This window comes from Rhinolophus hipposideros, assembly GCF_964194185.1.
Source record: "Rhinolophus hipposideros genome assembly, chromosome: 2".
NCBI classification, from domain to species: Eukaryota; Metazoa; Chordata; class Mammalia; order Chiroptera; family Rhinolophidae; genus Rhinolophus; species Rhinolophus hipposideros.
The window spans coordinates 100,990,677-101,018,425 of record NC_138048.1 but is presented as its reverse complement, the minus strand read 5'-3'; the positions used below and the strand labels follow the sequence as shown (position 1 = coordinate 101,018,425).

General features: G+C 44.3%; 1 protein-coding gene across 2 annotated transcripts; it reads right to left on the bottom strand.

Moving 5' to 3' along the window:
- Positions 1-964: 964 nt before the first annotated feature.
- On the bottom strand, positions 965-27,749 carry IFNGR2 (interferon gamma receptor 2). Of its 2 annotated transcripts, none has more exons than XM_081066586.1 (7): positions 27,549-27,749; positions 20,603-20,735; positions 15,216-15,430; positions 11,206-11,354; positions 6,782-6,941; positions 6,245-6,402; positions 965-3,830 (listed from the first exon to the last, which is right to left on the bottom strand). In XM_081066586.1, exons 1-7 carry the CDS (start codon positions 27,622-27,624, stop codon positions 3,720-3,722), a joined length of 1,002 nt encoding a protein of 333 aa, XP_080922712.1. In that variant the 5' UTR covers positions 27,625-27,749; the 3' UTR covers positions 965-3,719. The 2 variants fall into 2 exon arrangements, with proteins under 2 accessions (XP_080922712.1, XP_080922713.1); XM_081066587.1 differs by having other exon boundaries at positions 965-3,730.

Genomic DNA, 27,749 nt, shown 5'->3' with positions numbered 1-27,749 from the left:
GAACCTCAAAGAGAAGAGTAGTTGTTTTGCAGCTGCGAAGGGAGCGAGCCACAGGGACTATGCAGATTTATGTAAATACTGTGGACGAGATAAGCACTGTAAATGAAATAAAAGTCACAAAGGCGGCTGCCCCAAGCACCGGCTAGGAACTGAGCTCTTCCCCAGAAGGGCCAATACCTGGGTGAGAGGGCAGAAGCGATTTCTCCAGTTATCGGTCCCACAGATACAGAAAGTCTCCTTTCTGTCTCTACCCCTCCTCCTGCCCTGCCGGGGGACCCCGTGAGCTCCGCATCGTCCCGGCCGAGCACCACCCGGTGTGACGGGCTCAGCCTGTAGCTTCTCCCACAGAGCGCCACTGTCCAGTCTGCGGCTGAACCACTGAGAACTGCGGAACCCCCAGGGGGCGCGAGTCACAGTGCAGCCACAGGTGAGACCGGTTGAAAAAGAAAATCCTTGGCACTTGAAATCAGTGTCTTGAAAGACAGACGCCTTTATCTAATTCACACAAAGGTACCTTAGGGGCTAGCAATGGCCTTGATCTAGCTAACGCATCATCTCTGGGTGACCTATTTTTGGTATAGGGCTCACTTTCCTCTACTGAGCTGCACATTCCTAAACTCTGTATCCAGCCTTTCCTAGTCACTAGTTCATAATGTGCTTCGTAGGATACCTGCAAGAATTAAATACCCCTCCTCACATGTAATATGTGGCCCCTGAATTAAGATAATCTCAGTGTCAAATGGGGTCTTGTGGGACCTTCAGTAACTATAAACCTAAATAACCCGGGTGGGTCTGTTTCTCCCATACAATGAACACTTCACCGTATTAGTTCAGGGGTCAGCAACTTTTTCTTGTAGCAAATATTTTAGGCTTTGTAGGCACACAATCTCTATTGCAACTACTCCGTTCTGCCTTGCAGTGCAAAAGTAGCCATAGATGATGATACATAAAAGAATGAGCATCTCTGGGTTCCAGTAAGAGTTTATTTATGCACACTGAAATTTAAATTTCGTATACGTTTGATTTTTTTCAACCATTTAAAGATATTAAAAACTATTGTCAGTTCACAGGCCATATGAAAATGGAGCAGGCTGGATTGGGTTCTTGGGTGCTTTCCTGTTTGTAGCTGATTTATAAGATTGCTTCTGCCAACTGGAAAACAGTATCAACTAAGTGTTTTGTCACCAGAAAGGAATTATTGGTGGGGCAGGAGGTGGGGAAATAAAAGATTGTAATCCAGCCATGCAGACGTGACCACTGAAATGTGTGCCAAGATGGAGGGTTATTTACAGAGGGGGAAAAAGGAAGTTAATGGGAGTTACAACCAAATAATTCCATTGTAAGCAGAGTTCTTCCTCTGGAGTGCTCCCCCTAAAGTGGAATGCCAACAATTCCTCCCATAAGCAATAGCGCCTGCCAAAGACCCTCCCGACTGATTATACGTTCGTTTAAAGTCCCAATCTATCACTTCCAACTCAAACATATTATGATTATGTACTTAGCTTGACTAGAAATTAAGACCCAAATTAGTATAAGTATTAATCTCATCGGTTAGACATTTATTTTGCAAAGTGGAGCTGGATGTTTCTTTTTGGGAAATAAGAAAGGAGTATCTTAATCAAAACCTTCCTGTCCATTCCCAATTTAATAGGCCAACCTCATGTCTACTTGAGATGTTTACGAGTTAGGATAGTGAGGAGGGCCCGCAGGGGGCAGCACGTTTGGTGTCTGGGTGACTCCAGTTTGGTGTTGTGCCAGTCCCTCCCCTCTAAGGTAATAATCTTAGAGAGCTGGCCTGGACAGAACGCTGGCCCTGGGCTGGGGCTCTCCGTCTGTCACCACTAACCTATGATTGACAATTAAGTCAATTGACAAGTGACAATCTCTCACTAACTTAAGCAGCTGCCTTCCACTAAGAAGAGCCTTTCTGAGCTTGGACCACAGTGACTCGTGCCCCAGGACACTAGCCTGGTTCTGTCCTGAACCCAGCTCAGCCTCGTTAGAATCTGGTCCCCACAGCCAGCCTCCTTGCTCCTGGTAAGCTGTAACCGCCCTGTACACAGGGGGGCGTACACGGGCTTACTGCAAACGTAACTTCATACTTCTAACTTAACTTTCTAACAGAATTATCTGTCCCCCTTTCTCCTGGCCTCCAACTCTTAACCTGTTCTCTTTCTGACACATACACGTCCCCCTCCCGCTCGGAGCTTCTTCCCGTGGCCCAGTACAGGAAGCTCTTCTACCTTAAATTACCTAAATGATCCAGGTAGGTCCTTATAATGTGCAGCTACTAACTCTTCTCTAAATCTGTCCCAACTCAAGGTGCACCTCATACGTAGATAAAGTAGGGGGAATTGCCAGGGTGTAGGCTGTGGGTGGGCGTCCTTTTATCTCTTATCACCCTAGACTGGCAGGATGCACAGTGCTGGGTCAGAAAGTCAACCCAAGTTTTCACCAGTGGCACAGAGCTCCAACAGAGAGAGAGAGACAGACAGACAGAGAGACAGAGACAGAGACAGAAACAGAGAGACAGAGACAGAGACAGAGAGAGAGACAGAGAGAGAGGTTCCATTAACTAGTGCTAGAGGTTTCATATACCCAAAGTCAGCACCTCTTCTTCCCGTTGTCAAGGTTAGGCTGCCAGTAGGGGCTTCTTTTTAAAGCAGACCTTACAGCACTATGTCACTTTGTGTGATTGGGGGAGGGGGTGAAACCACACATCCATTTCCTAAATACTCAGTTATATAAATGGGTTATAATCCATGTCCTTTGAACAAAAGAGCCCAGGGGTACTTGCACAATCAGAAGACTTGTGTGCCCCATGGATGTCACTATTGTCCACTAGCTAATTCTCTTTACTGCCTACAAGCCCTGCCTTGGTCAGCACATGCGACTCATCCCATTAAATGAAATGCTAATGTAGCTTCTGAAAATCTCCTTTAAACAAGAAGCAAGCAACACATATAGAAAGTTCTTGCTGAGTGACCATGAGGCTTCAGTAGCCCTACTAAGGGTTATTTAAGAAAACATGTTCAGGTATAGTAATTTAAAAAAACTGTAACTTTGCAGAAGAGACCAAAAATAAGATGGCAAAGTGGAGAGGAAAAACTTCACATAGACTTTTAAAAAGTTAATTATACAGTTTTTTATTTCTAGCTTGGGGGGAAAAAAACCCTTAAGTTACTAGGAAAATATTTACAGGAGTAATCACATTTTAAGCTGGGAGACTGGATGTGAAGGGCCACTCAGTGTCCCTTGTAGGGACAGGCTGAGACAGGTTATGTGACCTCCCTGAGGGGCCACGGCTCACTTTCCAGACAGAGTCAAGAAGAGGACCCGATCTCCTCACTGCTGGGTCCAACCAACAATAAACAGAATATCAGAGGTATGCCAGAACCATGTTGCTAAAAAATAATTACGTTCCTTTTTAGTGTTTAAGAGAAATCTTAATTTTTCTGGGATATTTCTATAGAATCACTCTAGCAAGTTGCATAATTAGAAAACTCCAAAAGATAAAAAAAAAAACACATAAAAGCTTGTCAGGAGACCCACTACTTCTCCCCAGGCACCGACGGCCCGTTTTGCTATGGGAATAGGGAGTCCTGGGCTCCGAAAAGTCCTGATAGGAAGATCAGCAGCTCATGGGCTCCAAGTCCTCTTCCCACGGCCTGGCACACGGGACCCGTGCTTTGGAGCAAAGTGCTTCGGAGCCCATCTCCTCACTCCTTCCCTGGAAAGGAAACAACGGACACGGAGTCCCAGGCATCATCCTTCGGCGAGCTGTCCTTCTCCAAAGCCTCTAAAATCGGCTGAGCCGGGTCCTTTAAATACTTGAAAAGATTGAAAACCAACATTGTAATAATCCGTTCAACATACCAGCCCTTGTACTTTGGCTTTAGTCGGCACCACCATATTTCATTCAGGTGTAACTTCCTATTCTGTCCACCAATGAAACAACTTCTGTAACTTGACTCCCCTGCACCCCTCATCTCATTGGTAACTTGAACACGAACCCAAGGCCCTACTAGGTGACGCTCTGAAGGTGGAAAAGGGATCACGCCGAGGAGAAGCAAGCTCTGACCGCTGCACCCGGGCAGGCTTGTAGGTTATTAGCCCTAAAATGTCTCTGAAATTCTAACTTTTCAGCGAAGGAGAAAACGGGATCTCTCGTTCACCTACAATGGGAGCAACGACATGAGCATTTTTCTCAGCCCTTCTATCCACCGGCTGTTTCTACTCCACACAACGCACAATGCGCAGTCTGGACGTGCAGCATGGCCCCCGTGGCCCGGGGGGGTTGGTGGTGGGGCTGTGAGAAAGTGGAGGTCCTCAGGGGAAAGTGATATTTCACACCACCTGACTCACCCTTCCCCTCCTGCCTCTGCTTCAGGCTGCGCCATAACCTCACCAAGTTACCAAGAAGCCAGCGCCTAGATCTTCAAGATGCTGAGAGATACTGAAATACGGTTAAGCTTAGAGCTGGCTGACTAAACGAGAAACAACGAATTACGTGTGCTTGTGAAACCTCGAAAATAAGTGAAACAGGATTATTCTCAGGTAACTTCAGTGGCCTTTGATATTTTTCACACTTTCCCAAGCAAGTGAACCGAAAGACTATGTTTGGAGATCCAAGCCCCCAAAAAACAACTAGTAGTAAATTAACTCCCTAGGGCTAGTGGCTAGTTCTACTGTGTCAGAGAGATCATTGATGCAGTTAAACCTCTGAGACCCTGGAGAGCTGACATTTTGTGACAATATTAACCAGGGAAGGTTTGGGTTTTTTGCTGTTTTTTTCTTTTGTGGTAAGAACACTTAACGTGAGTTCTACTCTCTCAACAACATTTTAAGTACACAATACAGTGCTAACTCTAGCCACGACGTTGTAAGATAGATCTCTAGAACTTACTCATCTTGTATAACTGAAACCTTATACTTGCTAAGCAGCAACTGGCCGTTCCCCCCTCCCCAACTCCTGGTAACCACCATTCTACTCTCTGTTTCTATGAGTGTGACTGTTTTCAATGCCTCTTATAAGGTAAATCATGCAGTATTTGTATGGAGGTTCTAGTAGGGAATTTAACCTATAATTTGTATGATGCCCGTGTCCTTTAAATGCTTCATGACAGATGAAAGAAAACAAGTGACTACAGCTCTTTCCAGAAGCAACACTCTGTATAGACTTGGACCTTATCTAACATCTATTCGTTCTAGATGTCACAGAATAAGATTCTGTTTACAACGAAACAGAATTTTAGTTTTACCCTAATTTTACCAAAGAATAATAAACCTCCAGAAGCTATTTAAATATATTTAAAATATTTAAAATGCTTTTAAATATTCTTCTATCAGCCAGCTTGTGATCCTAAGAATGTGCCGACTGTGTCGTCAGAGGGACCGGCTGCCTCACAGAGCCTCAGGGGGCTGGGCATGTGCAGGAAAACAAGACTTTCCACAGGGCCCGCTCTGCTTTTCTTTCTGAGGACCTTTATGATACTCGTAACACCCATGAGCACTTGGTGTGCAAGACCTTCCAGAATCTTTCTAAGTGCTCACTGTGCTGCCTCAAGCCAGGGCCCTTCTGCAGCCAATCTCTTGGCTAGGCCGGATCACCATTTTGACCAACTTTGTACCCTTAAAAAATTTTGTTTTTAATTGTGGTAATACACACATAACACAGAAAATACCATCTTAACCATTTTTAAGTGCACAGTTCAGCAGTGCAAAGTATATATTCACATTGTTGTGCAACCATCACTATCATCCATCTCCAGAACTTTTTTCATTTTGTAAAACGGAAACTCTGTACCCATTAAGTGCTAATTCCCCGTTTCCCCCAGCCCCTGGTTGCCACCTTTCTCCACTGTCTCTATGAATCTGACTACTCTCAGTACCTGGTATAAGTGGAATCATAGGGTATTTGTCTTTTTGTGACTGGTTTATTGCACCTAGCACAATGCCCTCAGAGTTCATCCATGTTGTATCACGTGTCAGAATCTCCTTACTTTTTAAGGCTGAATAACATTCCACTGTATTTGTACATCACATGTGTTTATCCATTCATCTGTTGATGGACATCTCGGCTAGTTCCATCTTTTGGCTGTTGTGAACATGAATGTACGGATAATCCCACACCACTTTTAACTCAAATCTGTGTCCACGGCTTTGTCCATTGCTGGACTCTTCGGTGTTACCAGAGGGCTATGGAGGGCTGACACATCACCCAATTAGATGTATGCATACATACCTCTTCTATTTGTAATGGGATGCTTGGTGGAGACTGAAACCAGTATTTAATCAGGCTTCTGTATTTCAGGACCAGGAAGAAACAGCCGCCTGCCAGCACTGACAGCAACAAAAAGGTTCCCAAGGCAATCAGGATAATTTGTTGAAGCTCGGTGGAGGCTAAAAAGATGTTGTAAAAGTGAATAAGAGGAGTATCCCACACATACAAATATCAGGTAACTTTTCATCTGCTGACTGCTCAAATAGCATTCATGTCCCAATAAAATGGACAGATACCAGTCCCCTCCCCACCCCATTTGCTGAAATTAGTAGACAGTGAGGCAATCCTAAGATAAAGCACGTGTTAGCTGTGTGGCAGCTTTTGCTACTGGAGATCTCAGCACCAGCTCATGCTACCTACAGTTAAGAGTGTTCTTCTCGCCCCCTTCGCTCTGGGTCTCCTCACTCCCACCCCCCTTCACCTAATAAGTGGTCCCCAATTTCACCAGTTTAGTATTCTTCTCCCAGCTCAGAAAGGGCACAAGAAGGCACAACTTACCATCTGCTGTCGTTTCGTGACAAGTTATGTTGCTCAAATGTCCGAATCTGGAGATGTGTGGTTCTGTCACAAACAGTTGTGCCTTGACTTGTAAACAGTATACTCTTAGGGGTTTTAAATCCTTCAACACAATGACGTTGCTTCTGTAAGGGCCTTTATCCTGTGTAAAAATCACCAACAGCCACACATGTAAATGACCCAAACAGATGTGCTCAAGCCACTTCCATCCTTTCAGCATTTCCTCAAATTCACAGTGAACACAATAACCAAAGAAGAAGGAGATTCTGTTTTGAAAGCGTCAGTGGACACATTTTATATGTGAAAATTGATGAGTAGTGTGAAGAAAGATGCCTATGGCTTTAGGACTGTTTTTGGCTGTGAGGCCTCAGGTGGCCCACTGAAGACCCACTGCAGCAACGGAGGATCCAAAACTGGAATTTAAGAATGAAATTTTCTCCTTTAAAATGACCATTTTGTATTTCATGGTTAATCTAATCCAGATACATCAAGTTAGTAAACGGGGAAAAAACATCATTCTAGGAAGAAAATGTGCCTTGAATTCCCAACCTGCTTCTAGTTTTAACTGAAATGTGCTGACTCCTATTATAGTTTTGGTCAAAATGACCTTAGTGATTTATGCAATCCGTAAACAGTTGGCTCCAAAATTCTTAGAGGATTCTGTCTTGTCTCTGCCTTCCCTCAGGCCTTGTCACCTCCACACCTGGGTCACTCCAGTCAATGGCTTCTCCCTCTTGTCCTGAACAAACCTGCCATTGTTCCACAGGGAAACGAGAAAAAGATATTATACTACGACAATATAGGACTTTTTAGAAAGGATTGCTTTCTTATTTTGAGATACAGTAGGATACATTGTAGCCATTTGAAATGGTGGTAAAACCATCAGTCACAGAGAGATGAAGGTGCTACAGTATTGATTGAAAAAAGATTATTCACTGTATATGGAACATGATCATTTTTTTCAAAAGTAAATATGGTCCAGTTTTTTTCAAAGGTCACTGTGACTCTGCTTCAGAATATTGCAATTTTTCTACCATATATATATATATATAATATAATGTATATTATATATTCATAATATATATAATATGTATTTGGTAGAAACAATATAATAATAATATATGTATAATTTATATATTACACCTCTGTTCTCAATCTAGATGGGACACTCTTCTTTATATCCTTAGTTATAGGGGTTCTGTTCAGCTAGTCTTAAGATGATTCTTGAGGTTGATTGTTCTATAATTTATTTGTAATTCTGGTGTGATCCTGGCAGGCAGTAGGCACAGCGTTTACCTAACCCACTATCTTGGATCTTCTCCTACATTATCTTATTTTTAAAAAGATAAAATAATTATATTATTTATGAACAGTGGGATTACAGATGATTTTTAATTCTGTTTCTTTCTGTTTAATGCTGATGGATTGCCAGGGCAGAGGGAAAAAAAAAGACAATTTTGTTCATGATGCTACATAAAGCAATTGTAAAGACAGAATTGCTTTTGGGTTTATTCCAGCAGCCAGTTGGCATTTCTAAAATTTAGAATCACCAATTGCAGAGAAGAACAAACATTCAGGCTTGAGATTGCTGTCCTTAGAAACAAACGTCCGCCTGCAAGGCTGACCCTTGGCTGGCACCTTGGATCTCAGGAGCATCCTACCATTCTCCAATAAGGGTGGTTTATTATACAAACAGTATTTCTTTATGCTGAACACCTGCTTTCCTTCTGGAAGTCTGGAATCTTTGTATGTGCTAGGGAGAGGACTGCCTACGTGACCAGCCACCAATAAGAACCCTGGGCACGGAGTCTGTAATGAACTTCCGTGGTAGATAACATGGGTATGTCACAGCTTGTTGTTGATGGAATTGAGTGTATCCTGTGTGAGTCTACGGGAGGGGGCTCTTGGAAGCTTGTGCCTGGTGTCCTCTGGACTTTGCCCATGGGCCTCTTCTCTTTGCTTTGTGATTTTGCTTTGTGTCCTTTTTCTGTAATAAATCATAGCCGCAAGTACAACTACATGCCACGTCATGCGAGCCCTTTGAGCAAATCTAGTAGTTGTTCTTGGGGGCCCCGGACACACAGACTTGCAGCTGGGATGGAAACCATATTGGTGGTTTTCAGAGTCCTTTTTTAGCCCTAGAGTATTTTGTTTATGGGAATCCAAAGTTTAGAAGCTCTGATTGAAAGGGGGGAAGGGGCTTGGGGCCCCCACAAATTCCAACTTACAATTCAATTATTTCTTTTTACGGAAGAGGAAACTGTAGCCTAGAATGTCTAAGTGACATTGAACTAGTTCCAGGTGGTAGAAGCGCGGTCCATGTCCTTTCCATTAGGGCACACAGCTAAGTGAGTCTGGTTTCAGCATCCTGGAGGCTGAATCCTCCAGCATTGGGCAGCCCTGCCCAGCTCTACAATACCGATAGCAAACTGCCCCCTGGGGGCCAATTCAGTGGAGTGAAGCCATCGACTCCATCATAAGTAACAAAAGTAAGGACAGGAAGGGAGCACTGTAACATGACTCATGCATGCTGGACAAGAAACCAACTAAATGGCAGAGAAAAAATGTGGTCAAAGCACCCATCCTATCTCCCATATTTCCAGCATCACATCTGAAGTCCAAGATGTAGATGGCCCAGAATGTATATGGAAGAGGCAGCCGCCTCTCCCTCCCGGATTTTTCTAAGCCTTCTCTATTCCAGTTGACCAGATCTCAACCTCTGATTTGGGGAAATGATTACTTCCTTCTTCCTTGAGTTTTGCTAAGAACATGTTCTTCCATGAGTTTTGCCTTGCCCAGTGATTTTAGACTCACTATAAAGAAATGAAGTACAATACTCATGGGATACGGAGTATAGCATAGGGAATAGAGTCAGTGGAACAGTAATACTGTGTTTCCCCGAAAATTAGACCCAGCTGAACCATCAGCTCTAATGCATCTTTTGGAGCAAAAATTAATATGACACAGTCTTACTTTACTATAAGACCGGGTCTTATATAATATAATAATAATAATAATATAATATAATAAATACCGGGTTTTATGTTAATGCTTGCTCTAAGAGATGCATTAGAGCTAATGGTCCGGCTAGGTCTTATTTTCGGGGAAACACGGTAGATATATATGATGTCAGAGGGGCAATAGATTGGGGAAGGGGGGTTATCACTTTGTGAGGGGTGATACGTCTAACTATTGCATTGTTTTGTACACCTGAAACTAATTTAAAAAAAAAAAGCAAATTTGGTAGCACCAAATCTAAGTAGGCATTGTTAAAACAAAGAGTTGCCATTACCTAGGAGCGTTTAAAACATCTTGATTACAGACTACTGTTTTAGTTGCTGAGAATATCTAATTGTAAATAGACATTTATATTTCTTTGGAAAGTCAATGTATGTAACTTGTTTAATTACATACTTTCTTTTAATAAAAACTTATTAGCGGTTCTGCTACTCTTGTTTTAAAAAAAAAAAAAGGAAATGAAGTGCAAATACGAGCACGAAGCCTGAGGCCAGATGTTTCCTTCTCCTTTGCTAGGTGTCAGCTGCTGACCTTGGGTTAGCTACTTAATTACTGATTTCTGTCTCTGTAACAGTTTGGTGTAAAGCTTAAATGAGATGATTTACCTTAAATGCCTGGCCCAGTGCCAGACACAAAGAAAGATCTTGATAAACATAACCTCTTATTATTATTAGAAAAATTATAATAGTGTTGAAGTTAGGAAATCATGACGTTTACATAGACATTGAAACCTCATGAAATGCGGCTTGGCTAATCAGGCACTGGATGATTAAAAACCATCATTTTGTTCTTGTACTACCCATGGGGGCTGACCCACCTTTGTCAACCTTATCACCTGCCACAGCCCCTTCTTACATGGCCTGTATTTCTGACAAATCCACACACTCATAGTTCTCAAAATTGGCCCAGTCTTCTCATACCTACTGGTCATTCTCCCTAAAACACTCTCTCCTTCCAGTTGACTTGTCACCTATTCACATGTACCTTCTTTGCAAACTATTCAAACCAGAGAAATTGATATTGGTAAACGCTGCAGACTGCAGGTGAAGATTCCTAGTTGTAGAAACAGGCCCACTAGAACCTTCTCCAAACTCCAGAGTGTGTCAAAGTCAACGTGAGCAATGTGCCAGCAAAGTCTGGACCCCAGGTAACGCGAACAGGGTGACATCAGACAGAGGGGCCCCTCAGATGGAGCTGGCGGAAGGGAACTCTCAGCACAGTGAGGAGAAAAATAGTCTTAAAGAGGAGGATTAAGACCAGCTTAGGTCTCAGACTCTAAGGTGATACTGGGATAGCCTGTTCTCCTTGTCCATTTTAAAGCTTACTGTCTTTTGTTGTATCAGAAACTGCAAAGACAAGAAAATCAAAACACACGAAAATGCTTTTACCTGTTGGATTCCCGCCATTTCCCAGTAACGGACATAGTACACAAAAGTAGCCCTGGAAGAGGCCTCGATGTCAAAGGGAGGGTAGAACCTGATGATAAGGGAGCCATCTCCTGGGGTCACCCAAATGTTTTCTGGAGGCCCAATGGTAACTGAAATAGAATTACAAACAAAAACAAAAAAATATATAAATATACATACATACACACACGTATTGTATATACATACATATATGGTGCCAAAAAATGTATACACATTTTAAGAAAGGAAAAAGCTATATTAAAATTGTAATACTCAATATATATCAATAACAAAAGATGAATACAAGTCACGTTTGACTTCTGCAATTACAAGAGGTGCTCAAAGTGGTTACCACAGTGCAATTTTGATAGTTTTTCCTTTTTTATAGTGTGTATACATTTTTTTGGCATCCTCTGTATACATACACACAACATATATTGTATATATACACATTACATTGTATATATTATATATATAACATGTATATATACACAATATATCTTGTACTGTATATATACACATTGTATATATACAATATAATGTGTGTATATGTATACACACAATATATATTGTATATATGACGTGTACACATACACATATATATGACGTGTACACATGCATATGCTTATATATGCAACGAGGTTGCATTCAGGCACACAAGACTAGCAGAGGTTGCTCTGGGCACAGATTTACTTGGAAGGCTGTAGGGCAGGAAGCCCAGCAAGACCACAGCGCAGCACCAGGGACTTCTTACCTTCAATGGGAGAAGGGGTCCTCGCGGGACTCCACACGGCAGCCCAGAGCGATTCTCTCTGGCCCTCCCAAGAGACAACTCAAGTGCAAGGAGCCGAGACCTATGTCAAGCAGGTACAGGAGCCTCCGTGGCTTAAAAGCCACAAGAACTGATACCTCTTATAATAAGTCCACAGGAACACTTCCCAGAGTCCCCATAAGGGATATGCACAAGAGTCCCCATAAGGGATATGCACAAGTTACAAGAATCACTGAGCTCTGTACAGCCCAAAGATAGGGCTTCTTATTGGGTATTTCAGAACGTCTCAACTGAAATGCAGTTTACCTATCAGGGTTCATTTTGACCATAAGCCATGCTGCCTAGTATCATGGCTGACATGCCACGTTTATCAGGTTTCCAGAGAAAGAGCTGGAAGGCTAACCAAGGGTCAAATGCAGTGGGGAAAAGATTTTGTTACCTCTCACCTATCTATATTTTGTTATATAATTTCTATACACATGAACAAAAAGTGATGTTTATAAACTTATAAATAATTTGTCTCCTAGCTTATTGTAATACGATACTTAAATATAATAACTGATCAACATTACCATTGTTAAGTCTATTTGTGCAGGCTTTTCATATGATTCACAGGCCAGCCAAGGAGTGTGACTCACCATGTGCTATAAATGAAAGTTTACAGTACTTATCAAGTAAGCGTTTAAAATGTATAATTAACCAGAGGAACTCAGATCAAAGTACAGGTTGGATCCTACAAGCTCTAAGAGGCCTGTTTATGTATATTTTATACACGGAGACCACCACATCACTGTAACCAGTTATGTGTTCATGACATTGGGGCTGATTTCTCTTAACACTTCCATGCTCTCCCCTGAGCAAGGGTGAGGAATATGGTCTGGCCATCCTTCTTTCTATGCGGAAGTAACTGGTCCCTACGGGGTTTGCAACTGTGCTCTCTGACCTCATTTGTTCTGGTGGAGGAACTAATCCAGACAAGAGACAGAGCAGGGCCTGGCCCACCACCAGCCAGGGCGAGGTTGGCAGACTGGCTGCAAGTGGCAAAAAGCTCTTTTACTGAACCTACTCACAGATGCTGACACACACACTCTTGAGCTTCCCTTTTAACGGTGAATTCACTGGAGCATGGGAAAACCTGCTGACTGCAGGGCCCAGCCACCTGCTGTGGGCCTCTCACCTCCGCAGCACATATCCTCTAACTTCCGTGACTTACACATGGGAATAACATGTGAGTACAGAAACCAGCCATGACTAATCACTAAATCTCTGCAAGGTCAGAGCTGAAAGACCCTCCTTCTAAAGAGAGTCCTGGGTCTGGAATCTGATACCATCCTGATAAGCCTGTCTCTGGAGGAGGGAACAATCTGTTTTCTCTCAGTACACCGAAGGAAGGCTCGATGGGACTACAGATAACTGTTGAAAGCACCTTTCATGTACTGAGTAATTATTATAAACCAGGCAACATGGACTTTACCTGTGTGTCCACAAAGATCCATGCCGCAACCATACAAGGTGACCCCCATTGCCCAGAGGGGAAAACAGAAGCCCAGAGGTGACAGTACCTGCCCAGAGTATCAGCCAGTAAGTGGCAGAGTTGGAATTTGAACCCAGGTCTGTGTGATGCCAAAGCCTGCCCTCTTTAGCCATCTCATCTGTTCCCCCTCAGGCACTGGGTAAAAACGATCTTGCTGGTTACTCATCCCGACGCCATCCCAAGTGGTGAAAGCAATGATGGGACTGGAGCACACCACCACCTCAGACTCGATACATGAGGGGGCAGAGAATGACAACCCAGCCAGTAACTAACCAAGAACACGGCTGCCCAGCTCAGGCTGGGTGGACAGAGCAGCTGACACTGGATGAGTGACTTTCATGACACGTCCTGCTTCTATTACCACCCCTTTCTCCTGGGCAGCAGCTGGTAATCACCATTACTATAAAAAGTTTTTTTAAACTAATTCTCGCTTAGGTGACACTTCCTAGCTCCAATCTATGATGATTCTCTACTCAGGGACAAAGGACTAGGGCACAGTAGATGATCAGCGGGCAGGGATGGCATGTCTACTCCATCCATCTCTGCAATCGCCTAGAACAGGCCCTTGACTTTTTCCCCCTCAGCTTCCTATGACAGAAAATCTCCAAACACATAGAAAGCGGAGAGAAGATTGTAACAAAAGCTCGTGTACTGGTCACCCAACTTGAAATCAACCACCAAGTCATGGCCAGTTTTGTTTCTCCTGTGCTCTTTCCCTTGTCCACCATGCCCCTCTCATTCTGGACTATTCTGATCAAATCTCAGACATCACATTGTTTCATCTGTAAATAATTCAGTACATATCTCTAAAAGATTGGACCCCCCCCCTTTAAAAAATGTAAACAAAATACCATTATAACACCTACAATAAATTAACAATAATGGCTTAAGGTATCATCAAATATGTGGACAGTGATCACATGTCCTCAGTTGCCTTATACTTTAGTTTGTTTGAATCAGGATCCATATAAGTTCCACACTTTCTGTTTGCATAAACCATGGACACTGAAGAAACATCGGGTGTAACTGACCATGTGAAAAATGATTCAGTGAATGAACAAATGTACAAACTAGTATCTGACGATTCTTATGCCCCCTTCCAATATCTGGGAACACATTTTCCATTCAATCATTCAACAAATATTTACTGAATGTATACTATGTGCCAGGAACCATTCAGGGCTCAATTATAGTCTTTCTTGAACATAAAAGAAGTTGTGCCAGAACAGGTAAGTGTGATCAGTGCAGCCAGTATGTTAGTATTCTGTCTAGTACAGAGGTCAGCAAACTTTTTCAGTAAAGCACCAAGAGTAAATTTATGCTTTGCAGACGAGACTTGTTGCAACTATTCTACTGTTGTAACATGAAGGCAACCATAGACAATACATTAAAAGATGGCATGGCTGCATTCCAGTAAAACTTTATTTACAAAAACAGGATGGTGGGCTGGATTTAGCCTGCAGGCTGTAGTTTGCCAAACCCTGTCTAAGCAAATCATACTCCCCTAGCACCAGCCTCCAAGGTCAGAGCTGTGTATAATGGGTTTGACCATTATACCCACCTCTTTGCTGGTTATTTAGGGTGAGAGGAGGGACGGAGGTTCATGGAGTCAATACTGCTCAGTGAAAAAGGAAGTGAAGGAAACCTGGCAATGATAACGGAAGTTTGATACCCAAGTTCTCATACCATTCCGAAAGTGCTGGAACCAAGGCACTGTCACCCAGTCAGAAACACGTTCTTCCAGCTCAGCGCGGACACGTAAAGAGATGTTGAAATGCAGTGGGAAACCCTTCGAGAGGCTGGTTGGGGTGAAGTTACACTCTGTTGAGGTGATCTTTGTACAATTCACCCATACGTGTGCTTCACTTATGTCCACGTTGAACCAATCATTACTAGAGGAGCTGGAAAGAAAAACAGGATTTCACTTCACAGAATTCCCTTTTCTATCACACATGACAGTTTTCCCAGAGCTTTATTCAGATGCAATTTATGTAACACACAATTCACCCATTGAAAGTGTATGATTCAATGGCTTTCAGTATATTCAAAAGGGTTGTGCAGCCATCACCACAATCCATTTTAGAACATTTTCATCACCCCAAGAAGAAACCCTGTATTATTAGCAGTCACTTCCCACTTCTCCCCCACCCCCCAGCCCTAGGCAACCATTAATCCACTTTCTGTCTCTATGGATTTGCCTATTCCGGTCATTTCATATAAATGGGATTGTAAATGATGTGGTCTTTTGTGAACGGCTCCTTTCATTTAGCGTGTTACACTTCGCATATTTTCGAGCATGATACGTGCTATAGCATGTATCAGTATTTCATCCCTTCTATGGCCAAATAATATCTCACAGTAGGAATACACCATGTTTGTTTACCCATTCGTCTGTTGATGGACATGTGAGTTTTTCCCATTCTTTGGCTATTGTGAATAATGCTAAGAATATTCACATACAAGTTCTTCTGTTTTCAATTCTCTGCGCGTACATACCTAGGAGTGGAATTGCTAGGTCACGTGGTAACTGTCTGTAACTCTTTTTCAAGGAGTCTGCACCATTTTATATTCCTGCCTGAAATGTATGAGGGTTCCAATTTCTGCACATCCTTATTAACATTTGTTATTATGCCTTTTTTCTTAGAGCCATCCCAGTGGGTGTGCTGTGGTTTTGATCTGCATTTCCCTGATGAATAATAATGCTGAACATATTTTCACGTACTTGTTGGCCATTTGCATTTCTCTTTGGAAAACTGTCTATTCAAATCCTTTGTCTATATTTTAACGGGGCTATTTATCTTTCAATTGTTAAGTTGTAAGAAGTCTTTGTAGATTCTGGCTACAAGTCACTTATCAGATATGTGGTTGGCAAATATTTTCTCCCATTCTGTCCTACAACCAATTTTTTCAAAGTTGTTTTTTTTAATTAACTTAATGAAATAAGTCAGATGGAAAAGGATAAAAGCCCTCTGGTTTCACTCATATGTGGAATATAAAACAAAAAGTAACTGATGAACAAACAAAACAAACAAAAACGAAGGCATAGATACAACAGAATGGCGGCTCTAACTGATTTTAGTGCTTCAGACGGAGCCTCTGTAGGCCCATGGCTTAAAGGTGACACTGTGTTCACACTAACCACATTCATGCATCCTGCTAGTGTGGAGCTGGTTTTCACCCCAAAGCTGCCCATGCAAAGACTGTTTTGCTTCGCCCATATGAAAACCCTGCCAAATATAAGGCCATGCAGCCTTGTAGGTGACAATGCATTCCCCAGAGTCCGAATGCCTCATCCCCACACGGGACTCTAGTTTCCCCCTTTGACCTCTGTCCTCGTCTTAGGTGACAGACTTGAGAAAAGCCAGGGAGGTGGCTGCTAGTAGCCTCAGTGGGGAGCAGTGGGCAGTGTCCCCTCTAGGGACAGGCTATACCATGGACAGCAACACTGCAGGTCACTGCCACCAACCTTTCACACACGTGCTTCTAAGGATAACTCTGACCCTGGCTAAGGACTTATCTTCTGTTGAAGTGGCAAGTGACAAGATGAAAGCCACTTCAAGATGCATAACCAGGGCTTCCACAGAAGACATCTGTCATATTCACGCACCTCCAAGGCCTAGGGTCACAGACCCTACTGGGGAGGAGAATCCCAAACCACAGGCCCCCATTTAAGATTGGGGGTTATGCTTCAGAAGGGGTGATTTTTTAAAATTTATTGGGGTGACAATTGTTAGTGAAATTACATAGATTTCAGGTGTACAATCTGTATTACATCATCTATAAATCCCATTGTGTGTTCATCACCCAGAGTCAATTCTCCTTCCATCACCATATATTTGGATTTTTTTTTCAAGGTATATGAACACTTAAAGATAGTCTAACCTCCCCACCTATCCTAGCTGTTGAACTTGGGCAAAAGGCTCCCTACATTTCAAAGGCTCATTCCCTATGGAATCAACGACCACGTACCACCCCCTCTCTCCTCTTCTCCAAACTTGCCCCTTTCTCAGAAGTACTTTTTAAAAATGTTTTTCAGAAAAGGATTTAAAAGGGAACAAACCATCCAAATGGAAATGACAGCTGGTACACGAAGGCCAGCAGTTTTGGGGGAAGGAAGAGTGGGAAAGGAAACTGAATTCTGGAAGGCTGCCTCCCCATCTATTTGCAGAGGATGAAAAGAAAGGAGGCGCTGGCCTCATTTAAGTGAACAATGAGCACGGCCTCAAGGGCACGACACTGCCCATCACTAGACTCCTGGCTTCTAGTCCTGGGTCCTGTCTGCTCAGCCAGCCTGAGCCTTACTCAGAAAGTCGTCCTGGCTCCTTGCAATGAATGCACCCACTGGGAATTGCCTCTGTCCCTGAATTTACCTAATTTACAAAGCAACCCTCCTCCTGAGAGAGAGCATAGGATAGTGGTTAAAAACATGGACTTTGGAACCAAATTACCGGGGTTCAAATCCCAGTTACTTCACTTCTCCATTCCTAACTCTCATCTATAAAACGGAGATAAACTACAGTATCTGCCTATCAGAGTTGCCGTGAAGGTGGAACAAGTGGCCATCGGGATGACACCTGGGCCAAGGGCCTGGTGCCGAATAAGCACCCTGTGGCGACTAAAGCCTCTGTTAGATCACTTCCAAACATGGACGACATGCAATAAAAATATTTACCCAGAATTAATCATATGAAAAAAATGCTCATACACGTACTACGTTGAAAAAAAAAAGGATGCAGGACCCAAACGTTAACCCTCGTTTTGTTTCATTTTCACACACACACACACACCCCTCCAGTACGTTTTCAAACAAGTGCATGCATTTAGAAAAAAGTCTAGAGAAATACACTAAAACGAGTATAGTGATTATTCTTAGACTGTAGGACAACAGGGTGTTTTAATTTTATTCTTCCAACTTTTATGGGTTTTTCCAGATTTTCTATAGAGGACATGTATTGCTATTAAAGTCAGAAAAAAATGAAATCAAAAAAATGTTTTAAGAAGACTTGTCTGGCAGCAGGCCAGATGGGGCGTGACCCGGAAGGGCTCTGCTACTTGTCTGTATTTTCAAGAAAAAAACAAATTTTTTTTTTCTTTTTAAGTGAAACCCCCAGATTTTTTAATGTTGGCAGTAACTGGGAAAAGAAATTTAAACACTGGGCCAAACACAGCCTGTAGGCCCTACTATCTGCAACCCCTGATATAAATTTTCCCACAAAGTGCTCGATGTAATTTTGGCTTTGCTACTGTGACTGTCACAAAACAGAGGCATCTTCATTTATAATTATAGGAATGCTTCACTGTAGATAAACAGGATGGAGAGTTTTAAGTCCCACAAGCCTCAAAATTAAATTATTTAATGTAACAAAAATGTCCCAAACATGTAAAAGTATATGAAACAAAACAAAAGCAAAGCCCTCTTCCATCATCAAATCTGCAATTGGAAACAAAAACAAAATCAACTTCAGGGACCCCCTCAACTTCTCCAAACAGGGACATTCACATTCACCCCATCCTTTGTTTCTTTTACCCAAACCAATCTCTATCCTGAAAAATTATCCACAAAATGCTTTCTGAAAAGAAAACAACGTGAAACACGTTAGTCTGTGGTGTGAAACTGCCAAAAGCTTTGAAAAAGTATTTCTAATATTTACAGGCACTGTCACCCCACAAATGTTACTTCCCTATTCAAGGTTAAGGAGTGCCAGTCAATAAATCGTCTGTGACTTCCTCTTACTGAAATCTTGTTTAGCTGTAGGATATTGTGTACTAAATGCCGAGTAGGGCCAGCTTCGGGCCTGTGACCTGTGCAGTGTCACAAGTCCTGCTCTGGGAGGGCACTGGTTTGATGCTCTGCTGCCGCCATCTTGAAATTCTTAATGATTTGTGAACAAGGGGCCCCACAGTTTCATTTTCCACTGGGTTCTGCTGGTCCCAGTGGACTGACCCATTTATTAGAGATGATCGTCTCTGTAATTTATAATTACTTGAGAAACAGATAAATATGATGCAAAGATAACCCCCAAGTCTCAGTTGAGAATCTATTTCTATTAAGCACATATTGTTACAATGGACATTTAAAGAGGGAAAACAAATCATCTGGAACACACTCCTCTGACAAATTAAGTGCCTAAAAGTTTTCCACCTGTTCTTGACCAAAGACAGTCTAGATTTTATGTAGTTGCAAACATTACCAGCTGACACACAATGATCTTTTTTAGCGATTGCCTAATATACAACTATAAGTTCACATGATTCAGTTTGCCACTTTTCTGTTGATGGACATGAATATACACTTTAATGTACACTTTCATGAATATAAGTCTTTTTTTTCTGATGGTGGGGGTTGTATTATCTACTTAGCATAAAAATAACATGGACATGTCCATGACTAAATGTGTAGAATTACTTTCTAAGAGGGCTGTGCTAATTGACCCTCATCCAGCATTGTATCCACTAGCCACATTCTCATAAGCACTGAGCCATACCATTTCTTTCAATTTTGTTTTAGTAATATAAAGTGATTTAGCCAATAATTTTAACTTAGTATTCAATGAATACATTTAACAAAGTAAACAAATAACACTTCAAGACTTGGGTTTTGCCTTTCTACTTCCTATATGTGTTACATAAAAGCTTGAAAAGCAGGTGAGATATAGAATGAGGAACCAGAATAATATGCAAAATAGAAAACCCGGTTAAAACCTGAGAACTGATAGAAGTTAAATGAATAAATTCCTTATGAGGCCAAATGTGGCCAATCAGGTGAAAGAAGCCAGATTTTTAAACCTGAAAATGAAGACTTAAAGCTGCCTCCAACCCTTCCAAGACAGAAAGCCCTTCCTATATACACTTCTTCTGAAACCATTGAGAGAATGAACTTCCCCCAAACTAAGAAGCCATATGGTTTGCAGATGAGCAGGGGTTGTGAAATCTGTCCTCGGAGATTTAAAAAATGGGGGAGAACTATCTGCTTCCCATGGGTTTGCTTACAATCCTGCTGAGAGGCAGGAAGAGCAGCTGGCCTAGGGTTCCACCGCTCCCAATAAGGACGCCAACAGAAACATCAGGCTTACTATTTGTACTGCACCCGGTAGACCACTGGCCTTGTGTCATTGTCCAAGGACACTGGCTCCCAACTCAGAACCTGCTTGGTTTTGTGCAGGTGAATCTTCGGGTTTTGAGGGGCAGGCAGCTGGGAAAGAGAGTCTGGAAAAGGACAAAGAACAAAAGAAGGTGGAAGAGATGGGAGAGAAAGGGAGGGTCAAAAGGAGAAAAATCAATTACAAACATATTTAAATACACAGTGCCAAACCATTTATACAATTCAGTTTTTGTTCAAGTGCAGAAATAGCGTGATCTCCCTGGCTCTCACCCCACCTTTGACTAAAGATGGAGCCATCAGCACAGTCCGTGGGAAAAAAGAAGGATTCGGGGCTGCCTTTCCATTGTAGGTTCCAGGTCCTGGATGCCGGAGTCTGGCCAGACTAGAACGCCTGTCCCACTTTCAGTGAGTGTGCATGACTGGGCAGGTAACAGGCAGACCCCAGTTTCTTCTTCAGGAACAACGGTAAATAATAGTACACTCCACAGGCTACAGTGAAGATTAAATTGGTGGCCATGTGACATGCATTAGCCCCAGACTCAATATGAAGGGAGTTACATGGTAAACCTACACACACACACACACACACACACACACACACACACACACACACACACCAACCCAGGTATGCAAAACCTACACACATAAGGGAGGGTGAGAGCTGTCTTCTGGGCTTCACAGTTAAAAGGCAGATTCCCAGGTCCCACTCCAGACGAAGAAATCTGCATTATCAGATTCTCTATCAGATTCTTCCTAGCTGATTCTCATGCACATAGAAGTCTGATAACACAATCTCTAGGCAGATACTTTACAGGACTGGCCAGACTACAAGCTCAAGAGCCCACTCTCCAGTAAGAAAATACAATAATGATGAGCTTCTCTGAGATTGAAAGATTAATGAGAAACGCCCAGAAGGTGGGAAGCAAGGTTGGGGAAACATGTTCCGGAATTCAAAGCAGGAAATCCAAACCACACATTTTCAGTAAGTACATCACTGTAGAACAGGACCGGAGCCCACAGCCTGGCCTGCCAGCTCTCCTTCTGACAGGCATTACCAAGAGTCTGTGGCCACTGCTTCCTTATGGAATGCCCCTCATCTCCACAGCTCCAAGCTTAGGCAGACCTTCATTCCCGATCTTTATTGAACAGGCTAACCACCACTTCTCCCAGTTCATACCAGGCCGCATGAAGGCCAGGGCCAAAGGCAGACAGACAGAGTGTGGGGGAGGCTGCTCTCCTGGGCAGGCATATCCTGCTCACCGTGGCTGCTATGGCCCAGAGGACCCCAAAACTGAGCTGAGCACTGACATCCTGCTTCCAGGAGGGCTGTGCAGCGCCCCAGTGGTGAGCGCTTGGTTAGAGCAGGGCACCCATCAAAGAACCTCAGAACTCCTTTTACTGCCTGTATTAGTTTCCTATTGATGCTGAAATAAATTACCACAAATTCACTGTCTTAACCCAGATTTATGCTCTTATAGTTGGAGCATATATGACCTCCATAGCCTCTGGAGGTCAGAGGCTTGAAACAGGTCTCACTGGGCTAAAGCCAAGGTGTCAGCAGGGCTGTGTTCCTTCTGGAAGCTCTAGAGGAGAAACGGTCGCTTGCCTTTTCCAGCTTCCGGAAACTGCTCACATAGTTTGGCTCGTGGCCCCTTCCCCCAGCAGTGCTGGGCTGAGTCCTTCTTGTGCTGCTGTCTATGGTTCTGACTCTTCTGCCTCCCTCTTCCATCTTTCAAGGACCCCTGTGGTTATAATGGGTCCACAGAGCCCAACAATCCAGGGTCACCGCCCCATCACAGGATCCTTAATTAAATCACATCTGCAAAGTCCATTTGCCATGTAAGGTAATAGTCACAGGTTCTGGGGCTTAGCATGTGGACATCTTTGGGGATTCTGCCTGCCACGGTGCCCCTTCAGCATCTCTCCATCCCCGGGGAGGAGTCAGCAGGAATTTCCTCTCCCTCCATCCTTCCTGGCACCCCCATCTCCCCAGTCTGGACATTCAGCTAAGGAAGCACCAAGGGACCCAGTGATGAAGGAAGGGCTTCCAGCCCAACCAACATGTGGACCAAAAGGGCATCCTTGTCACAGAGGAGCCTTCCACTTTCTTCAACTTTCATTCTTACTGAAGCGTGGGAGAGAGGACCCACAGTTTTGCTCTTGGAATCCCCTGTCTCACCACATTCAGAGAAGAAAACAAGTCTTCGAACTGTGGGTTTCCAGTGAAGTACCAAAGCTTGCCCACTGATTAATAATTGCCTTGTCACACGCAGAAGGCCCATCCTTGAGTGGCTTCACTCCCTTTATTCTGGCCCAATGGTCTCCTAGTTTCTGGGAAATGCTGGACATATTCCCACCTCATATCTCCCTTGCTGCTCCCCTTCTCTGGAACCTTCTTTCCCGCTATTCCATGGCTCTCTACCCTTCAGGTCTCCGCTCAGGTGCCACTTTACCAGCTGTTTCCTGCATACAATGCCTAGGGCACAGGGCTCCCCATTCCTGCTTTCCCACCACCTCTCCTTACACCACAGTGATGAGAAGCATGGATTCCAGAACTAGACTACCTGGGTTCAAAGCCACACACTCCCTGTGGGAGGTTGGGCAGGTTGTTTAACCTCTTTGTGTCTCTGTTGTCTCGTCTGTAAAATGGGGATGATGACAGTACGGACTTCAAAAGGCTGCGACAGGGAATGAACGACTTAATCTTATGTGCTGTGCTAAGGACAGTGTGAGCACCGCATGATCGTGGCCTCTGGTCACCGCTAGCAGCTTATCCAGTCTCCCCCAGACACTGAAACAATGAGCTCCAGGAGGGCTGGTGGTGTTAGACTTGGGGGCGTTTTATCCCCAGTGTCTGGAAGAGCAGGCACTCAATCTCCTTCAGAGATTATGTAGCCAGTGTCTTGTGTCAACTTTCATTCGGCCACACACAAAGCTCAGGCTCTTTGCCCTTCCTTACTTGACGTGTAAGTCCTCCCTTTTCTCTGGTCTTGGAGGCGGGGGCAGGGAGTGGGTGGATAACTCTGGACCACGGACTTATCTAGATGGCTCTAAAGTCAGTACGTTTAGGGGCAAAGGTCTTGCTGTCAATGGTGTTCACAAAGGCTCAGTGGGAAGAGAACAGAATTTATGGACAAAGGAATCCCGATCCTGCCACCTCTAGCCCCGGGATCCTGCCAAGACCCTACCTGAGCCTGTTTCCTCATGAATAGTGAAATGATAACCATCTCTCCCAGGAAGGGGCAAATGCAAGACCACAAACGAAAGGCAAAGGAGACACTGCTGCCTCAGTGTAATTTTTAGGATGTGATGACTGCAGGGTGTCCCAATGAATAACTGGCCCAATCAGTTACCCAGACACTCCCTTTAGTGACCCCCAACAGGATGCCCAGCCCTGAGCTGAGCACTGTGTTCAACGGTCTGTCTGACCCTGTTGAAGGCAGAATAGTGGTGCCCCGCAAGATGTCTGTGTCCTGCGAATATATTAGGTTCCATGGCAATGTTGAATTAAGGCTGCAGTGAAATTTAGGTTCCTAGTCAGAAGATGCTAAAAATAGGGAGATTATCCTGGAATATCTGGGTGGACCCAATGGCATTACAAGGGTGTTTCTCTAGAAGCTGGCAAAGGCAAGGAAATGATTCTCCCCGCTAGCACCTCCAGATAGGAATGCCTCAGTGCATCCCTACCAACAGCTTGATTTTAGCCCAGTGAAACCTGAATCAGATTTCTGACCTCCAGGTAACAAATGTGTGTTAGGACAGGAAGTGTGTTTAAGGCATGAAGTTGGTGGTCTTTTGTTACAGCAACGACAGGAAAGGAATACAGTTCCCGCAGACGGATGCCGGGCTTTAATGACACCCCAGCTCCTACAAGACAAAAGCTCATAGTCCTCCAACTAGGCTGTACAAAACCCCACTCTTCCTTCTTTCTCCAGGGTCTGGCGGCAATGATTCATAAATCGTTAATGGTTAGAAGAATCTAGGAGTCAAGTGTGTCCTCTGCACTTCACTACCTCAGCGCCTTCTGTTCCGCCTTTCTGTCCCAACCTGCCACCTCTAATCCACCCTGGATCCAGGCAGATCCAGGCGTTTGAGATGTTATCCATATTTAAGAATAGGCTATCCTGGGTCTTAACATCATAGCTTGATTAACACATCATCACCTACAGATAATAAAGTAGTTATTAAAATTAATCGTTTAATCTTGACAATGGAAGACCCTTCAGGAACTTTCCATAGATGGGTCATTATGATGAATATCAATGAGCCCACCTCCAGCACCCTGCAGGTGAGAAGTGAAAAAAAAAACAAAAAAATTCCCTGAATCCTCAGCCATAACTAGGAAGTTGTTCTTATCAGTAAATACTGTACATCAGCTAATTCACCGAGATCATCTCTTCCAAAAGAGCATGGTTTTGTTTCTTTTGCAGGAACATGAGGCTGTCACCTACTCAAAAGAACTGTTGAGAAAATTAAGAAAGATAATGTATATGAAGCACTTAGCACCTTGGCTGACTGAAGACAGTGGCCCAATAAATAGCAACTATGACTGTCATTTGTAGAGTTTGCCCAACCAAAACCTTCCAGCTACTGAGTGGTTGCAACAGCTGGGAGTATGACAAACAGGAGTTACTTGTGTGTATCCATTTGCAATTGGAGATTTACTGTCTTTCTCAGTGGTCTCGAAGCACATTAGAAGCTTTGGAAGCTCAAAGCAACAAATCATGGTAATAAAATTCTGTGGCACCAGTACAGATCCAATCCACCGGAAAATTAAGTAACATCTACAACAATTACCAATAGAAGCCTTAATACTGCAACATTCGGGTGATTGAATTACTAAAGAGTCACTTGACTTACTGCGCTAAAGTGCTGTTGATTAGTTTTCTGTCCAAAGCAAATGGCCGCCACTTAAAGCACCTCTACAGACCGGGTCAAGACCAGTATTTTCCATGTTATCCCTATAACAACTCTAAGGGGTAGACATCGTAAGTCTCCTTTTTTAAAATTTGCTTCCAATACCTTTTTTTTCTCTCTCACCATAAAAACAATTTCATGATTACTGAAGGGCTTGTAAATTATGGAAACATGAGGAAATTTTTTTTCATTACCCATTTACTATATACTCATTGTAATTATTTTCACTTTATGTTTTCACTAACAAAGAGTTTTTTTAAAAATATCAATTTTTAAGTCGTTTATTACAAAAAATTTCCAATAGTCACAAAAATAAAGGTTACTATAACGTGAGGCTTTGTTTCAAAGGGTCTATGGTGAAGAGCCAATTTATTTCATCAATCATCACACAGACCCAGACTGTTGCAGAATCCAATAAAAGGCAATTACTAGAGAGATGGACATGGCCTTGGGTGTCCGCAAATGTCAAATTGCAGTTTTCTAAATATTCTCTCAACCTCTGGGCTCGTGCAGTGGAATCACAAACAGTTCACAGACCTCCACTAGTCAGGAAGGGCACTGGTATAAAGTACCACCACATGCCCATCACCCAGCTTGGGTTAATTATCAACATTTTGCCAATCCCCAAATCTCCCCTGAAGGAGGCCCAAGAAGGGTCCAGACCTAGGTTGCACAACACTTGAAGGTGGGAAGAGGTGGGGTCAGGATTAAACCCATCTGGCCAACTTCCAGGGGAAAACCCCTGAACCAGGCACAGCATCCACATAAGCACAGCTCCTCCTATCAAGGACCTGTGGCATTTAAGGGCCTCTGCAAGATATGCTGGTAGAAAAAACAAACTCGCACAACACCTTGAGACTTCAGATAGGAGGAAACTGCTAAATTCCTGAAACTTCTGAAGTGCTACCCAACCTATGATATCAGTCTCTCCAAGGGAAAGAACCCAGGAAAACGCACACACATACACGGAGAGAATGTTCTCCCACCTACACCTCTGTCACCGAGCTCTGTTTCCCCCTTTCTTTCCTCTTTTTTAAATTTATATTTGGTTCGTAAGTACGGTCAGGTAGTGTCAGAGGTAAGAAGGAGGCAGAGCCCAGGTAAAGGGCTGTTTGGATGGGAGCAGAGCTGGGGATTACGTCTGGTTCAGTGGCAGCCTCCCCAGCCCGACATAACTTGAGGTCCAGATATTTGTGGGTCTTGCCCTGAGGGCTGCCTCCATCTATCTGATCCTGGGGAACTGACCGTTTGGATTGCACACCCACTATCAAACATATCCTGAACACAGTAGGGCTAAGTCGTGGTCACTTCTCCAAGACATACGTCCCTGCCCCTGGCTGACCGCTTTGGCACGAAGCGACAAGGAAGGCTGCCCTGGGTCCCGCTTCTAGCTCGGGCCCCTGGCAAGGCCACGCCAGGCAGGGGCTACGTTCAGTGGCCAGGAAGAAGAATGTGTGGCCAGCAGCGCCTGCCCTCTCCCGAGCCCTGGACTCGGTTCTTCCTTTGTTCGTTTTGAGAAGTCCGGAGATCGCAGCGCACGTAGGGTGCAGCGGCGCGGGGGTGGGACAGGAGGGGCAGCAGCGTGTCCAGATTCAAGCAGGGGGCGTGGGAGTGTCCTCCTGCCCTAGAAAGGTGTCCTGAGGGCCAGGACGCCGCGACGGGCGACGGCCGTCCCGAGCCCTCCGGGCCGCCAGCTCCGCGCCAGGAGGCTGCCCGGAATTCCCCGCCGTCCACGGCTTGGGGCTCCCGGCTGGCGCCCTCCGCTGCGGGCTCCCGGGGAGCCCCCTGTACGGGACCCTCGGGACGCCACCCGATCGGGGCTCCCTTGCATATTCTCAACCGACTGGAGCTCCCTGTGGCTCGCCCACGCGCTCCGGGCTCCTCGCGGAACCCCCACCCGATCGGGGCTCGCCGAGAACCCCACCCATTCGCGGCGCCCCGCGGACCCCACCCGCTGTGGCGACGCCTCGGTCGGTCTCGGGGCCCGAGGCCCAGCTTACCTGCTGGGGGCGCCGCGACGCCGCGGCCGCCGAGTTGCAGCAGCAGCGGCAGCCACAGGAGTGGCGACGGCCGCATGGCCGGGGCCTCTCGGCGCCGCGGGCTCGGGGGGCTCCGGCCGCGCCCCGGCCCAGGCGCGGGGTCCGCGGGGGCGCTCACGTTGCCGCCGCGGCGGCCATGGCTAGCGCAGGGCCCGCCTCCTC

Bases quoted from the DNA above. Each gene is read 5' to 3' on its own strand.
- IFNGR2 (XM_081066586.1), bottom strand. From the start codon at position 27,624: ATGCGGCCGTCGCCACTCCTGTGGCTGCCGCTGCTGCTGCAACTCGGC. The intron at 11,355-15,215 runs GTATGAGAACTT...ATTCTATTTCAG, and splicing joins GTTCCAGCACTTTCGGAATG to TTACCATTGGGCCTCCAGAA. The intron at 6,942-11,205 runs GTAAAAGCATTT...ATTTTTACACAG, and splicing joins AAATGGCGGGAATCCAACAG to GATAAAGGCCCTTACAGAAG.